The sequence below is a fragment of the Cavia porcellus genome, unplaced genomic scaffold (assembly GCF_034190915.1).
Source record: "Cavia porcellus strain 051 isolate PalLab524CR breed Dunkin Hartley unplaced genomic scaffold, mCavPor4.1 scaffold_25, whole genome shotgun sequence".
In the NCBI taxonomy this organism is placed as follows: domain Eukaryota; kingdom Metazoa; phylum Chordata; class Mammalia; order Rodentia; family Caviidae; genus Cavia; species Cavia porcellus.
The window spans coordinates 4,932,025-4,946,674 of record NW_026947508.1 but is presented as its reverse complement, the minus strand read 5'-3'; the positions used below and the strand labels follow the sequence as shown (position 1 = coordinate 4,946,674).

The 14,650-nt window shown below is 45.8% G+C and overlaps 1 protein-coding gene across 9 annotated transcripts in view; it reads left to right on the top strand.

Moving 5' to 3' along the window:
• The window catches only part of Rere (arginine-glutamic acid dipeptide repeats), a 381,226-nt gene that overhangs the window by 273,635 nt on the left and 92,941 nt on the right, over positions 1-14,650 (top strand). For all 9 annotated transcript variants that reach the window (XM_063235444.1, XM_003471446.5, XM_005004377.4 and 6 more), the window contains one exon: positions 12,481-12,579. In XM_063235444.1, the coding sequence (XP_063091514.1) occupies positions 12,481-12,579 (99 nt within the window). The remainder of the gene's footprint in view (positions 1-12,480; positions 12,580-14,650) is intronic.

Genomic DNA, 14,650 nt, shown 5'->3' with positions numbered 1-14,650 from the left:
AATAACGCTCTAAGTCACGTGTCTTGTACAGTCTTGTTCTCCTTGCAGTCTCTGATTGTAACAACATCCATAATGTTTGTCCTTGTATATATTCTTTATTCTGGTCACATAATGCTTTCTTCCACCTGTCCAAAATATTTTTATTCCCAGATTTCAAAGGTTGATGTATTAGTTTCTGATGACTATTGTAACAAATTCCCATGAACTTGGTGGCTTGAAAACAACAGAAAGTACTCTGTCACAGTTGTGGTCCATGCATATGAAATCAGGACGTCCCCAGGCTGTGCTCATTTTTTTATGAGCATCTATCCACGGACTCCGCAGGCTCCGGTGGCTGCCGGCATCTGTGGCTCAGGCCGCCATCCCCACTGGTCTTCACTTTGCCTTCTCCTCTGTCTGTGTTTCTCTGATCTGACTTCTGTTGTAAGTCTGTGGTATTGGATTTGAGGCCTACCTTGAGAATCAAGATTTACCTCATTTCACGTTCCAAATCATATCTATAGAGCTCCTTTTTCCAAAAAGGTCACATTCACAGGTTCCAGGGATTTGATGTGAATTTCTTCTAGTGGTAGTTTTTTTGTCATACTACAGTTAAGATCGCTGTTATATAAGATATTACTAAAATAGAGCAGTTTGAGTACCTCATATCTAAAATGCTTGTGGTCAGAAGTGTTTTGGATTTTGGAATACCCTCTGAGCATCCCTTATCATGGAATCTGAAATTTAATGCCTTTTGAATGTCATATGCAAAAACACTTAGAATTTTACATTTTCACATTAGGGATTCTAAACTTGCACTGATTTTGAATGTATTAATAATGTAATTTATTTAGATTTGAGGGTATAAAATATTTCTAGTAGTGACTGATGTTTCTATAACATCTGGAAACATTTGATTTATAAAATACCACAAGGAATATTTGGCTTTTTCTTTGCATGGATATTTATTTAGATATAATTATATAATTGAGTGTTTACCACATTAACTGCTTTTATTCTGCCCTCCCAATTTGCCCAATTTTTTTTCCTTCTCTGTGCCAGTCTTGGAACCTCTAAGTCCAGCTTGCCCAGGTCCTACCCTAGGTTAAGGGTAGGGACAGTGGTGTTGTTCAGGGGCTCACGCAGGCGAGGTCTCGCCTTCTTTGTCAACGTGAGCTGGTCTGGAGTCAGCCCAAGCTGCCCTTGACACTGTAGCTTTTCCAGCTTCTGGTATCTGTTCAGTGCTCAGTCTCCTAGCCCTGTCCTGAGTCCAGCCCTGGTGCTCTCCCAACCTTCAGTGTCGTGGGCAGCCCTTGTCTTCAGACGTCCCCATGTCACTTGCTGGGGTCCTCAGGAAATGACAGCCCCTGGCCCATTCCTGCTTCCCCTGCTGCCCTGTCTTCCCTACCCACAATGCTTGAGGGCTGTGTGTTCCTAGCAAGCACTGTCCTCCCTCCATCACCTTCTGTCTCTCTGTTTCAGAAGTAAGGCTCTCTTTCCATATATCCTCACCTTTTGCCTCCCTTTATGTGATGCTTCTCAGTGGTCATTGCTGGTGACCGTTTCATGAAACCACATGTTCCTGTAGAGTCTACAATCTTTAGTCTACGAAATAGTTTGCCCAATGTTTGTGTCTTTGCTGTCTGGCAGTCTTGTGCAGTTCCTCTCTTCTGAAATTGTGCAGTCCTCCCGATTCGTTCTTCAGAGATGGGTTACCGGGTTGGGAACCTGGAGCTGTGCAGTCACTAGGTTTCTGAGAAGGAGGGGGCTGCTTGGCTGCTCAGGGGCCTCATTGCTTGCTCAGAGGCTTTTTGCTTGTCACACCCTTACCGAAGCTCTGTTCTTGGCTGAAGTTACTAGTTAACGGAGAAGGGACTCAGAAATTTTTCAGCTTGGAACCTGGCATGCTTTAGTGTGTGTCTCTGTGGCCTTGCTTGCTCTGTAACTTCATTACCACGGCCAAAAGATTAAAGTAGTCTGACTTGCACACCCTTGCAATCTCTTGCAATCTCGGAATTGACTCAGATGGAGGTTGCTGAGCCCGGTGGCTTGGGAGCGGTTGGCTCTTTGGCCACATTCTACACAGCAGGATTTAGAGCAACTTTCTGCAAACATGTCTTCTCAGTACTGATGCAGAAGGTCTTGATTTAAGTTTTTGTGTTTTATATCTATCTATCTGTTTATTTACCTATCTAACACCAGCTCTCCGAAGGAATCCAGTTAAAACCTTTCATGTACACTCTGTAGACCAACTTAGCATTTATGGATAGACCCACTGGTAGCTACAGGAGATGGATACAATGCAGTTTTTCCTGTCACTTTCTTTTCCCTCTAGCTTCTTTTTTTGTTTTTAAGGCTGCTCCCAGGATGGTAGAAGTGAGTGAGAATGTGTTTCAAGTTCTGCCTGTGGCCCTGCACTGTTTGCACTTATGGTGAGACATAGGTCTTTCTCACATGACCAGTTATAGGACTCAAAAAGCGGCATAAGCAGTGAAGCTTCCTGAGGATGCCAGCGGCCTCCTTTTGTGTCCAGGGTTGCAGGTGCTCTGTGTCACCACTGTGTGCTCTGCACTGACTCCTGGGTTCCCCTGCTGGCTTTTGTCTGTGCCTAGACCTGCTCAATGCAGGAGTGAAGAGTGCATTTCCAACTGCAAGGCTGCCTGCAGGTGGCCTGTGTCTGTGGTCACTCGGCCACCCTTTCATGTGAAGACTAGACATACAATCTGAGCTCTCACAGGGACTTAAAAATCAGGAGGCTCAGCTCGAACCCGGCTGGTCTGGGTACATCAGTCAGGGAAGCTGCGCGGTGTGAGATGTGTGTTCTGGCCAATTTGGCCAAGGTCAGCAGTGTTATTTGTGAGTTTTCTTAGCTAATGTGTTATTGCCACTGTTTTTTAGTTTTAGAATATCCTGATGATGTAAAAATCTTTATCTTGGGGCCCTTCTCTAATGGCTAAAGAAGTGTTCTGAGCCTCAGCACAGCTTGTGAACCTCCTGAGGTTTCTGGTTTTCTTTGATTCAGAAGTTAATCAAGAGCCAGGTGTCGGCCTGCAATCCCAGCATTCTGAGGCAAGAACAATCCACATTCAAGTCCAGCGTGGGCAATGTAACAAGATGCTGACTTAAATTTTAAAAAAGGAAGGGAAAGAAGAGGATGCTGGTAATATAGCTTGGTGCAAAAGTCTTAGGGTCAATCCTTACTACCACAAAAACAAAACAAACCCCCAGTGTCTCCTAAGTTCTCAACTAATCGCTAACAACTTGGTCAACTGTCTCGTTGTCTTTTGCTTCTGCTGCTGCTTCTGCTTCCTCTGCTTCCTCTGTCTTTTTGAGACAGGGCCTTCTTATGTGGTTCAGGCTAGCCTTGGACTCGTGAGGTTTCTGGTTTTCTAGACCTTGTAGCCCAGGTTGGTCTCGAACTTGCCTCAGCCTCCCGAGTGCTGGAATTACAAGAGTGAGTCTACCACACCCAACTAGAATTGCTGACTTATTTCCCACTTGTCAAGTAAAATTTATGCTCCCGGGGCGGTACAGTTTGTTCTCCTTCCTTGGCACACGTGGGATGAGAGGTTAAACCCTGTGTGCTGATTTAATTTCCTGATTAAATAGCTATGAGAGTTGCTCTGCCCCCTGTTAAATTAAAAGTCTCTGTTCCCCTAGGTCTCAGGCCACTGCTTTTCTTCCTGCGCTGCTGTCCCATGATCTGTCCAGTCCCTTCCCTTTCTAGTGAGCTGTCCAAAATTAATCATTTTCTAGTACCAGTGATTGCTCCGGGTTGTGTATCATCCTAACAGTCATCCAAAATTGGTTCCCTCTTTTCCCTTTCCTCAGCTGATGAAGCTGAGGATTCGTGAGGTCACTGATTTGCCCAAAGCCAAAGCCACGTGTTCTATCCTGCTTAAGCTGTTCCTTCGGTGCCAGGCCTTTCTTGGTGTGGGCATTGGTACAAAGACAGTGTCAGGTAGGCCTTAGAGTAGACCAGTGATCAGAAACGCGCAGCTCTTTGGAGTTAGCTTTGCTTGGTATTTGCAGAGTAGCTTCCTTGGTCTCAATTGAAGTGTTTGGTATTTACTTTCTAATAATAGCTTTGCTGACTGAGCCTCTGCTTTCTGTGGATCTGTGCCTTCAAATATGCCACTGCAGGAGACAGTGACCCGCTCATTTCCAGATGGATTGGGGAACATTAGGAGTAAGAACTAGTGCTCCATCAGCCTAAGGAAATCCAGTGAGACGTTGTTTCGCTATATTACTGCTTATCTTCACTTGGTCGTAGTGTATTTTGTTTGCTTGTTGCTACTCATTAAATATAGGCAGATTTAGTCATATTACATGGATTACTGATTTTCAAAACCTACTCTGTGGAATTAACTTGGGCTTTCTGGAAGAATGTCATGCTCATCAGGTTGGTTGGCACTTTTTGTGTTTTTTGTCATAGAATTTATTTTGTTGCTTTGTTTACAGACGTCTTTCCTCATTTCTGAGCTGCTAATTCCCACTGAGCTCTGCCCAGCCTCAGCTCCAAGACCCAGGCTAAGAAGAGCAGGTGTGCTTGTCAGGGTCATTGCCAACGCAATAGTCTTGGTGCCCCTGCTTCCCACCAGGTGGACTGTCCACAGGTGCCTCAGGCAGACATTGCAGGGCAAGGACTATGTCTCTGACTTGGCCCCGGAACAGTTTATACTTATTCCTTGGTCCTGCTGCCTGCCTTGAATGTGGCCTGAGAAGACACTGAACCTCTGAGGTCTGTTTCCTCCTTTTTGTTCTCAGGCCACAGAGTGGTGTGCGGAGTGATGAAACCTAAGGATCCAACACAATCTTGAGCACACCGTGCGCTGCTCGGCAGCTGGCACACACAGGCACCCTCTTCTGTGTGGCTCCAGGGATGAGGGGAAGATTGGCTGGCTGACTGCTTCCCTCTAGCCTTACTCTTAGCCTCTACATTGTGTCTTCGCCATTGTCTGTTAAGTGAGCCCCTATCAGAATATTCAGGCAAATTTTGCCTGTCTGGGGCCTAAATATCATTATTTGCTTTATTGATGTAGCGGTGGCCAAACATCATGCCCGGAGGTTTAATTCTAGTGTTTTAGGGCACACATCTATCGTATTTTGTACTCAAACTAGGTCGTCAGCGATGGAGATGTGAATGAAAATGTGATGTGTGCTACTTATGATGTGAGAGAACTTTTTCAGAATATTTTGTCTTTGACAGATTTTGACAAGATCTTTTTCATTTACTTGCATAGTTGAAATAATTAAAAGTACAGTGTGTGAAGAATTGTCAGAGCCATTCCAAAGTCTCACCTTTTTTCTTTTCTAGGTTTTTGTGGCAATTTTTTGTCACGTGTAAAAAGCATATTTTGCACAGCAGAGGACTGAAGTCTCATATTATTTTTAACAGAATGCAGTCTCTTAATATTCAGCCCGAAAGCAGAACTAACTCAGGCTCTTCTTCAGTTATTACAATGATTATAATTGCAAAAGGATGGTTTGGTGTAGTAGGAACTGCCAGATTCAGTGTCATTTGATCTATAAAGGTCACAGGAAAAGGGACATTTAAATTAAGTTATAAATTACAATTGAAGAACAATATTTTGGTGTGTGAGACCAAAGATGTCAGAGCAGGGAGATGTAATTCATGGGTTCATTACAGAACAGAGGTGCCTGACAGCTGAGCCATGCCAAGAGGAAAATTTATTTGCATCATCACGCAGACAGAATATGGCAGCTAGGATGAGAAGCCTGAGCAGGAACTTGAAACCTTGTGGTAATACGCAGAGTTTATGCTAATAGGCCTGCCTGAGAGCCAGAGAGGTTTAATGACTGCTGTAATATAAATGAGGTGTTCGGACATGTGCACATTTCAGTCTCCTTTAAATTAAGACTTTGTGCTTGCTCTATAAACCACACACTTTATAACCAGGCATTGAGGTGGATTGTCTCACCTCCCTCTCCAGCACACGGACTTGCTGAAATTTCCGAATTGTTCAGGCAAGGGAGTGAAAGCTTAAAAAAAGATTCCTATCTGTGGCAGCTTTGAGGAAGGATATAATTTAATGTTTATGGCAATCCATGTGAAGTTCAATCATGAGTTAATTAAACTGTAGGCAGTCATTAAGTATTATTTATTCTTTTGAGAAGGTTGCCAGTAAAGCACTTATATATATTAAATTATAGAAAGTAATAAGCAAGGAATGATTTGTCAGGCTGAGAGTAAGTAGCAGATTTAACTTGGGCAATTATGCAGAAATGCACTTTTCTTTTGTGGCATGATCCATCCTTACTGCTAATCAGGGAGAGGCCAGGGGCCTTACGAGACAGTTGGAGGTGTGTGGTGATGACCAGCATCCTCAGCTCTTAGTTCCTGGTTGTTGGAACAGTCCTAGGAAAGAATCATGTATCTAAATTGTTACTCCCATGTTACTACCACTGTTCAGTTCATAGCTGCTTTGGATTTCACTATCTCTTTTCATACTGTGTCTCATGTAACACCTTTCATTGTTTTGTGATACAGCAGAGGCTTGCTACTGGCATTCTCATTTGACAAATGAAAATCTCCACTAGACTGTCTTGAGACAGAACTGATAACAATTCCATCCTTATGAAGGGCTTTGTGCTGTTTTTATGATGCACCGAAGGCATTGAAGTCTTTGAGAGCCTTTTGTGTGACTGACAGGTATGTCCAGCTGCATGTGCGCGGTGCCTTTGGCAGTGGACATTTCTGTGGAGCGGTTACTTTCATCACAGTGGAACCAGATGGAACAATATGCAAGCATTTGCTGTTGGTTTTTGCACCCCAGTACCCTCGCAGGCACACGCGTGCCTGTCTTTCCTGCTTCTCCGGCCCTGTGCCAGCTCAGTGACTGCCAAGAGAGTTGCACAGATCTTTTTTGAGTGAGTGGATGGCCTCTAAAGCCAAGAGTGTGCTACTGTGCCTTGTGGTCCTGGGACTCATGAGCAGAAAGTGTGGTAGGAGAGGTCTGAATCTTGCAGGGAAAGAGTTCACCTGTGCCCATTCACAAGGACAAAGCCCAGGGACACAGAGCAGACAGTTGGAGAGGTGCAGAGCAGAGCTTCCTGTCGTGGAGCCACACAGAAGGGGAGTGGATTGGCAAAGAATCTCCATTCTGTTATCAAGCTCCTTCACTGTAAACTTCAGGTCTTGACCTTTTTTTAGGAAGACAGGTTTTACTTATCAAAGTGCAGTCCTGAGCTTTAGTGATATGGAAAGAGGCAAACAGATTTACAAGTGTTTCTCTGGATTAAAAAACCAAACCACAGCCAGAGGTTTAGTTCAGCAGCCTAAGTGCCTACTTGGCAAACATGAGGTCGTGAGTTCGATCCTTGGCACCAAAACAACCAACCAACCAAACCACTGTGCACTACACCCATGGTGATGAATTTCAGGGTGGTTTCCTCTAAATGATGTCCTGGTTCAGTGGTGAGTCAGGCAGTGGGGATCTCACTGAAAGATCCAAGTTCTCCTGCCATCAGTAGCTTTCAGAAAGTGAAGGTGCTTGAATCAAGATGCTGCATCTCAGTCCTTGCATTTTTTTCCAGTAGTGCACCATGTGTAGTTCGCACACTTCAAATCAAAATTGCACTCAGCCCCAGATTCTACCAGCCAGCAAGGCTGCAAAATGGACAGGAGGATTTAATTACCTTGTTTTAATTGCTTTTCTGTGGCTATAGAGTAAAGCTTTAAAACATCTAAGAGGTTTTTCTGTCTTCCTGTGAAATCTCTTCGCACAACTTGCTCTAGGGAAATGGTGAAAATCTTACTCATAGTAAAGGACCTTTTGCCTTGGCAGTATTAGAAGTCTACATTGAATGTCATGACTGCAGATTCATCTGTGTGGTCTAGAGAAGGTGTTTAAAGTTTGAAACTTACTGGAGCTGGGGATTGAGCTTAGCAGCATAAGCGCCTGCCTGGCAAGCACGAGGTCATCAGTTCAATCCTGGTACACCCCCCAAACCCCAGAAACCTCCATGGTGTTTTTCTTTTTCTTTTTTTTTGAGATAAAGTCTGTCTATGCAGTTCAGGCTAGCCTTGGGTTCACTTTGTAGCCCAGGCTGGTCTGGAAATCACAACAATCCTCCTGCCTCAGCCTCCTGAGTGCTAGAATTACAGGCGTGAGCCCCCCGGCTTTACATAATGTTTTTCACAAAATGAAATTATTCAAATTCTTCACAGAGCTTGATGCTGCATTGGAGGACAATGTTTTTAATAACACTTTGTAGAGATTTAAGACAGCTAGTGTTTTGGTAAACTTACTAACTCTAATTTGTGTGAGCCATATAATGGATGTTCAGTTTATCTCTTCCTTACATACTATTTTTGGCCTCATCCAAAGAAAGAAGATCATAATCATCCAGAAAAGAAATTCTAGGGAGGGTTTATTTGCTATGAATGAAGAAGATGCAGATCTTTCCTTTTTGGCTCTAAAGTTTGGAGATGCTGTTTTTTACTCTGATTCCAGCACGCTGCTCCTAGCTGCATATTCCTCATACTGATTCTCTGTCTATCCAGCGACTCAGGCGTACGTGGGTCTGTGCGGAACCGTAGAAGCCAGTTCCCAGCATTCCTGAAGGCAGCCTTCTCTGTGGACCGCTGTGTAGGCTTACAACTTAAGGATCTGCAGACAGAACTTTTAGTGACTGAAGTATAGCTGACTCCTGCCCCTGCCTGTCCAGATCCATAGTTGGCTGTCCACTGTTGCAGTTAACTGTGGTCCAAAAATACTGAGTAGAGCCTGGGGTATAACTCGGTGGCACAGTGCCCACTCTAGCAATTGCAAGGTCCCAAGTTTGATTTCTGGTATGGGAGGGTGATTGCGACCAAAAATACTGAGTGAAAAAATTACAAAATAATACAGAGATTTTAAATAACTTACTATAGAAATTATTATTGTTCTGTTTCATTCATATTGCTACTCTTAGTGTGCCTGATTTATAAATCAAATATGGTCATAGGCACAGATGAATAGAAAAACCCTTTGGTTTAGAGTCCCCTGCCACCCTGCTACAGGCATGCTGGGATCTTGAAAAGTGTCCCTTAGGGGTAAGAGGAGGCTTCTGGAGTTCTCAAAGGTATAAAGCTCCTGTTTAGTGTTTTCCAGATGAGAGTCCTGGCGGCAGAAACAGCGCTATCTTCCTGCTGCAAGATTTGGCAGGCTCCCTCCGCAGAGGCTGCCTGAGCAGCCGGCAGGGCTAGGCACTCTGAGAATACGTGAGGTTTCCACCCTGAGAAAGACAGAAATAGTCCAGCAGATTAAATGAAAGAACCCATAGTGGTAGGAAGGTCCGATTATCAGTCTAGTGTGGCAGCTTCTGCAGGAGAGCATGTGATGCGATCCATGCTGTGCATGAAGTGTGAATGCAGGACCTCTTTCCCCGTTAAGCACCTCACTGGCTGTTCCACTGCAAGGTGCCCTCTCCAGTAAACCACGCAAGCACAGCCACACATCCAGCAGGTCACCCAGAGACAGGGATGTCATCGGTCTCCACAAGTAACACTTTATCCACTCAGTTCACTTCTGGAGTTGGCCTTGGGTTCTTATGGTGCTTATGGTACCATAAGTATTCCTAGTATTTGGGGAGCTGAGGCAAGAAGAGGAGGACTGTGAGTTAGAGTCCAGCCTGGGCCACGTAGTGAGACCCTTTCTTTAAATAAATAGTGAAAATTGAGGTGCTGCAAGGCTGAGAGAGTATCTCGAGGTCACAGGCCTTGTGAGTAGAGAGCTGGAATTTGAATGTCTGCAGCTTGGGTCAGTTTGTAGTTTTTTCCACACTTCCTTTTAATTATCTCAGGTACTATCATCACTTCGTACTTTAAATACCTAAACTGTTCCCTGAGATTTGTATTAGAAATTTACGATTTGAGGGCCAGGGGTTTAGCTGAGTGGTATAAGTACCTGCTTGGCAAACTCAAGGTCGTGAGTTAGATCCCTGGCACCAAAAAAGAAAGAAAGAAATTTATGATTTGATCAATCTGACTTCATTTCAGATTATCACCAAAAGTGTGCTTTTTAAATTGACTAGATGAATATTCTTAGACTGGGATTTAGCTCAGTAGCACAAGCACCTGCCTGGCAAGCATGAGGTTGTGAATTGAATGAATCCTTAATACCTTCCCCCATCCCCAAATCTCTCCTCCTACTCTGGTTTTGGGTTATTAAAGGTTCTTATTCTAGAACTTGGCAAATAACTACTCTTTTCGATATTAGGCAAGGAGCTGGGGGATTTAGCTCAGCAGCATAAGCACCTGCCTTGCAAGCAGGCGGTTGTGAGTTCGATCCCCAGTACCGGGAAAAAAAAATATATATAGAATAGATATTAGGCAAAGTATGAGAGCTCTACTTTTATGTCTTCTTGTACCTCTGTAAGAAGGCTCAGGCCGGGGGCTGGGGATTTAGCTCAGCGGCATAAGCGCCTGCCTTGCAAGCAGGCAGTCGTGAGTTCGATCCCTGGTACCGATAAAAACGAAAAAGGCAAAAAAAAAAAATTAAAAAAAAAAAAAAAAAAAAAGAAGGCTCAGGCCTGTATTTTTCCCTGCTGCATCCCAGAGCCTGGTACCTTACCTGGAACAGGGAGACCTTGTACTAACACAGGGCTGAGTGAGGCCGGACAGACTGTGATGAGAACAGGTCCAAGTCTGCCCAGGGACATGGCAGAAGGCATTCACTTACTTACTCTTCACGTATTTTTTTTTTTAAGCGGTACTAGGAATCGAACTCATGACTGTGCACTTGCAAGACAGGCTCTTATACTGCTGAGCTAAATCCCCGGCACCTTCACATATTCTTTTATTCATTAATTTAACAAGTGTTTATGGAGGATCGCCTTGTGCCACAGACCATGTTAACACTCGATCTCCAAGTTTCAGCCACAACTGCTGCTTGTGTCAGAGGACCAGAGAGCAAAAAAGAGGCAGATTGGCAGTGAGGATTTTGGAGGGACTGCTGTGGCTTGGCTGTGCAGATTGACAAGGTCTCTGGCTGTGGTTTCTGTTCATCATTTGCTCCTTGAGACTCAGCTCAGCTCATAGAAGTGGGCTGAGTCCTTCACGAGGGGAGAGGCAGTGGTGCCATCCGTGCCTGGGGTGAGAGGATGTGGGGCTGAAGGCTGCTGTTTCCATGAATGCCAACTAAATCACCAGCATTCAGTTCCAGATTTACTTTATAGACTCTCCTACTTTAGGCCTGTAAATGCTTTGAGTGAATCATTGCAGTTAAAAACCTTAAATGCAGGGGCAGGGTATTTAGCTCAGTAGTATAGTGCCTGTCCGGCAAGAGTGAGATCCTGAGTTCAATTCCTAGGTCTCCCCCACCCAAGAAAAACGATTAAATGCTAAAAGGAAAGAACATAATCTAGTAAGAGCGGAGACTGCTTGGGGAGCAGGGGACACATGCAGGCAGCCTCCTGGCTGGAGCTGAGCCTTGGCAGTAGCGCTGGAGGTGCAGGGTGGTATGCAGGCATAGTGGACCTTCCTGTGCTGTGGTTTCTTTGTCTACAAAGTGTGTGTCAATAGTTTCAGTCCCGGGGGCTAGAGATTTAGCTCAGCGGCATAAGTGCCTGCCTTACAAGCAGGCAGTCATGAGTTCGATCCCCGGTACCGATAAAAAGGAAAAGGACAAAAAAAAAAAAAATAGTTTCAGTCCCCTACGAGGACATAGGAGAAAAGCTGAAGAAGACACTTGAGTACACAGCGCGCCTGAGCACCATGTCAGGACACATGTTCGCCAGATGTTAGCTCTGTGGTGTTTGGTGCTGTTTCTGTTATTGCCAGAATGCTCTCTCTGTTAGCTTTCCACTATGGTAACGGATACCTGAGATAAAATTAATAAGGAAAGACTCATTTTGTGTTTTGTTTTAGTTTGCTTTTTTTTGGGGGGGGGCAAGGATCAAACTCCTAACTTTGTGTTTGCCAATCAGGCACTTATAGCATTGAGCTAAACCCCCAGCCCTATTCCTTTTTTGAGAAAGATTTTCACTCCGTTCCTTGTGCTAGCTTTGACCATGTGACCCTCCTGGCTCAGTTTCTACGTGTGTGCTCCCATGCCCAATTGAGGAAAGGTCACTTTGGCTTACAGTTCCAGAGGTGTTAGTATATGGTCCCTTGGCCACTGCCTCTGTCACCTCCTGCCGGGAAGCCGAGGGAGGGGGAAGAGACCAGCAGCTAGTGTTGCACAGGCCTCCCAGAGGGTGTACCCCAGTGACCTGAGGCCCCCGCTACGCTCCCCCACCTCTTCAGTGGCTCCGCACTGAGGGCCAAACCTCTAACTGACGCATGGGCCTTTGAGAACATTGCAGACCCACCAAGCGCTCTCCGCAGAGGAGCTGGAGCTGGGGAGACTGCCTTGCCAGTAAGTGATCTGCAAGTCTGTGCCTTCATTGCACGCCATCCACCCGAGAGTGTGGCCGTAGCTAGGACTTAGCTTTTATCTGTCAGGCTCGGTTCTGTTACTCGGTGGTGTTAACTGACGGGAATCATTGTTGTCCTAGCTACATGAGAGCAGTTATGATGCTGGCAAAGCCCTGCAGCGCCTGGTGAAGAAGCCTGTGCCCAAGTTGATTGAGAAGTGCTGGACCGAAGATGAAGTGGTGAGTTGACTGCAGCCTTACTTGGGGCATTGGGGATTCCTTTCCTAGTATCTGACCTCTGCTCTGCTCTGGGACAGGGCTCACTCAGAGGATGGGGTGGCCCTGCCCTGTCTCAGTCCAAGAGGAAGAGACCTGGAGGCCTCGTGATTGTACAGAAAGACTTGGTGTGTTAGTAAAATTAGTTTCCATAGATGACAGGAAAGATTTCCCCAAGTTTCATGGGGAGGAGTAAGTGATAGTTACTTCCAAAAATGTTGGGTTTAGGAGCTGGAGATTTAGCTCAGTGGCACAAGCAATTGCTTGGCAAGCTTGACATCATATGAGTTTGACCCCTGGTACTAAAAATAAATAAACATGTTGAGCTTATTGGTGCGAGCTAGCTTGTGGTCCCACACTACTTCAAGAGACAGCGTGTTGAAGCCATTTTACCCATCACCTAGAGTAGCTTTGGTGATGCTTGCAGAATTCGTAATGTACTGAAGGCCGCTGATCAAGAGCGGGGCGCATGTACTTGATTAAATAAACACGGTGGAATTCACTTAGCCATTCTATTGCTGTGCCCCAAAAAGGTGTGGGGAGAGAGAAAGATGCCCACAAACACAGAGCACTAGCAAGCCTGCGGGGGGTTCCCTCTAGCAGACAGGGCTCATGAAGCTACATCCCCATCTTGTGACTTTGCAGAGGTATTGCTGAAATGGCTTTGTGCTTTCTTGTGCTTCTCCAAGTGCAGTTTTCAGTTGAATATTTGAAGGGCACTTGATATTTGCCCTTCAAATCAGCTGAAGGCTGGTACCCGTGCACACACTGATGAATGACCAGTCCTCGTGTGGTGGTAAAGCGTGGCCGAAGAGCGCTCGCGTTGTGCTGCTTTTCTTGGTCTTGCTTGTCTTCTGTGCAGCCGCGTTACCAGGGGCCCGTTACGTGCTGGGCACTGACTAGGACCTGTTCCAGGGCAAACAGGTCTCCCCGAATGTCTCCTGTGTTGAGACGGGCTGTCTTGTTGTTCTCTGGGTACAGTGGGCACAAGTGGTAGGGAAGGCAGGGTGTGTCGTGCCGCTGGGCGCTGTCTCAGGCACGGGCCTTGGTGAGCCGCGGAGGGCCGCCCGCCGTGCTCTAAGCCAGTAGCGGCCTGCTTCCCAAGGTGGAGGTGTTCTTGGCACATGCAGGGGGCAGGCAGGGCCATGGGGGCCACTGTGAGGCGTGGAGGGGCACGTTGGCCTGGGGCCGTGGCCTGTGCTGGGTGATCTGCTCTGCCTGCACGGCTGCTGAGTGCTTCTGGCTCTGAGAGACAGTAGCCAGGCCCCAGCTGGGGCTGAGCTGAGGTCTGGGAGGGGCGTGGGGAGCATGAAAAGCAGAGCCAGGGACACTGGCCACCCAGGGCGGCTCCGGAAGGTGGGTGGGCCAGCCGTCCGAGGGGAGTGGAGGAAGCCTGGGAGGCAGCAGAGATAGACTGAGAGCTCAGCTCCAGTGACAGGGTGCCTATCAAGTGGTCCTTCGAAACTTTACCATTACCGGATGGGGGGTGAAGGAAGGCTAACTGCTTTAAATTGACAAACTTTACTTAAAGAGGTGGAGACACTGGGCTGGGGATTTAGCTCAGCGGCATAAGCGCCTGCCTTGCAAGCAGGTGGTCGTGAGTTCGATCCCTGGTACCGATAAAAATGAAAAAGACAAAAAAAAAAAAAAAAAAAAAAAGAGGTGGAAACACTTTTACCATTGTTCAGACAATGGCCGAAGTAAAAACATCAAATTCGGTGGTTTTGTGAAGTCATATTGAGAAGTGTCTGTCTTACTGTAAACCTATTTGTGTGGAAAAGAGATGAGAGATTTTACTGATAAGATTTAAAATGCTCCAAAAAGCCTTTGTAAAGAAAGATGGGGCAGGGGCTGGGGATTTAGCTTAGCGGCATAAGCGCCTGCCTTGAAAGCAGGCAGTCATGAGTTCGATCCCTGGTACCGAAAAAGACAAAAAAAAAAAAAAAAAAAAAAAACCAACTCTGTTTTGTGCACAGAATTGCAAAACATGTAATAGTACTTCAGATTTGTGTACATGCTGTATATGAAACAAATG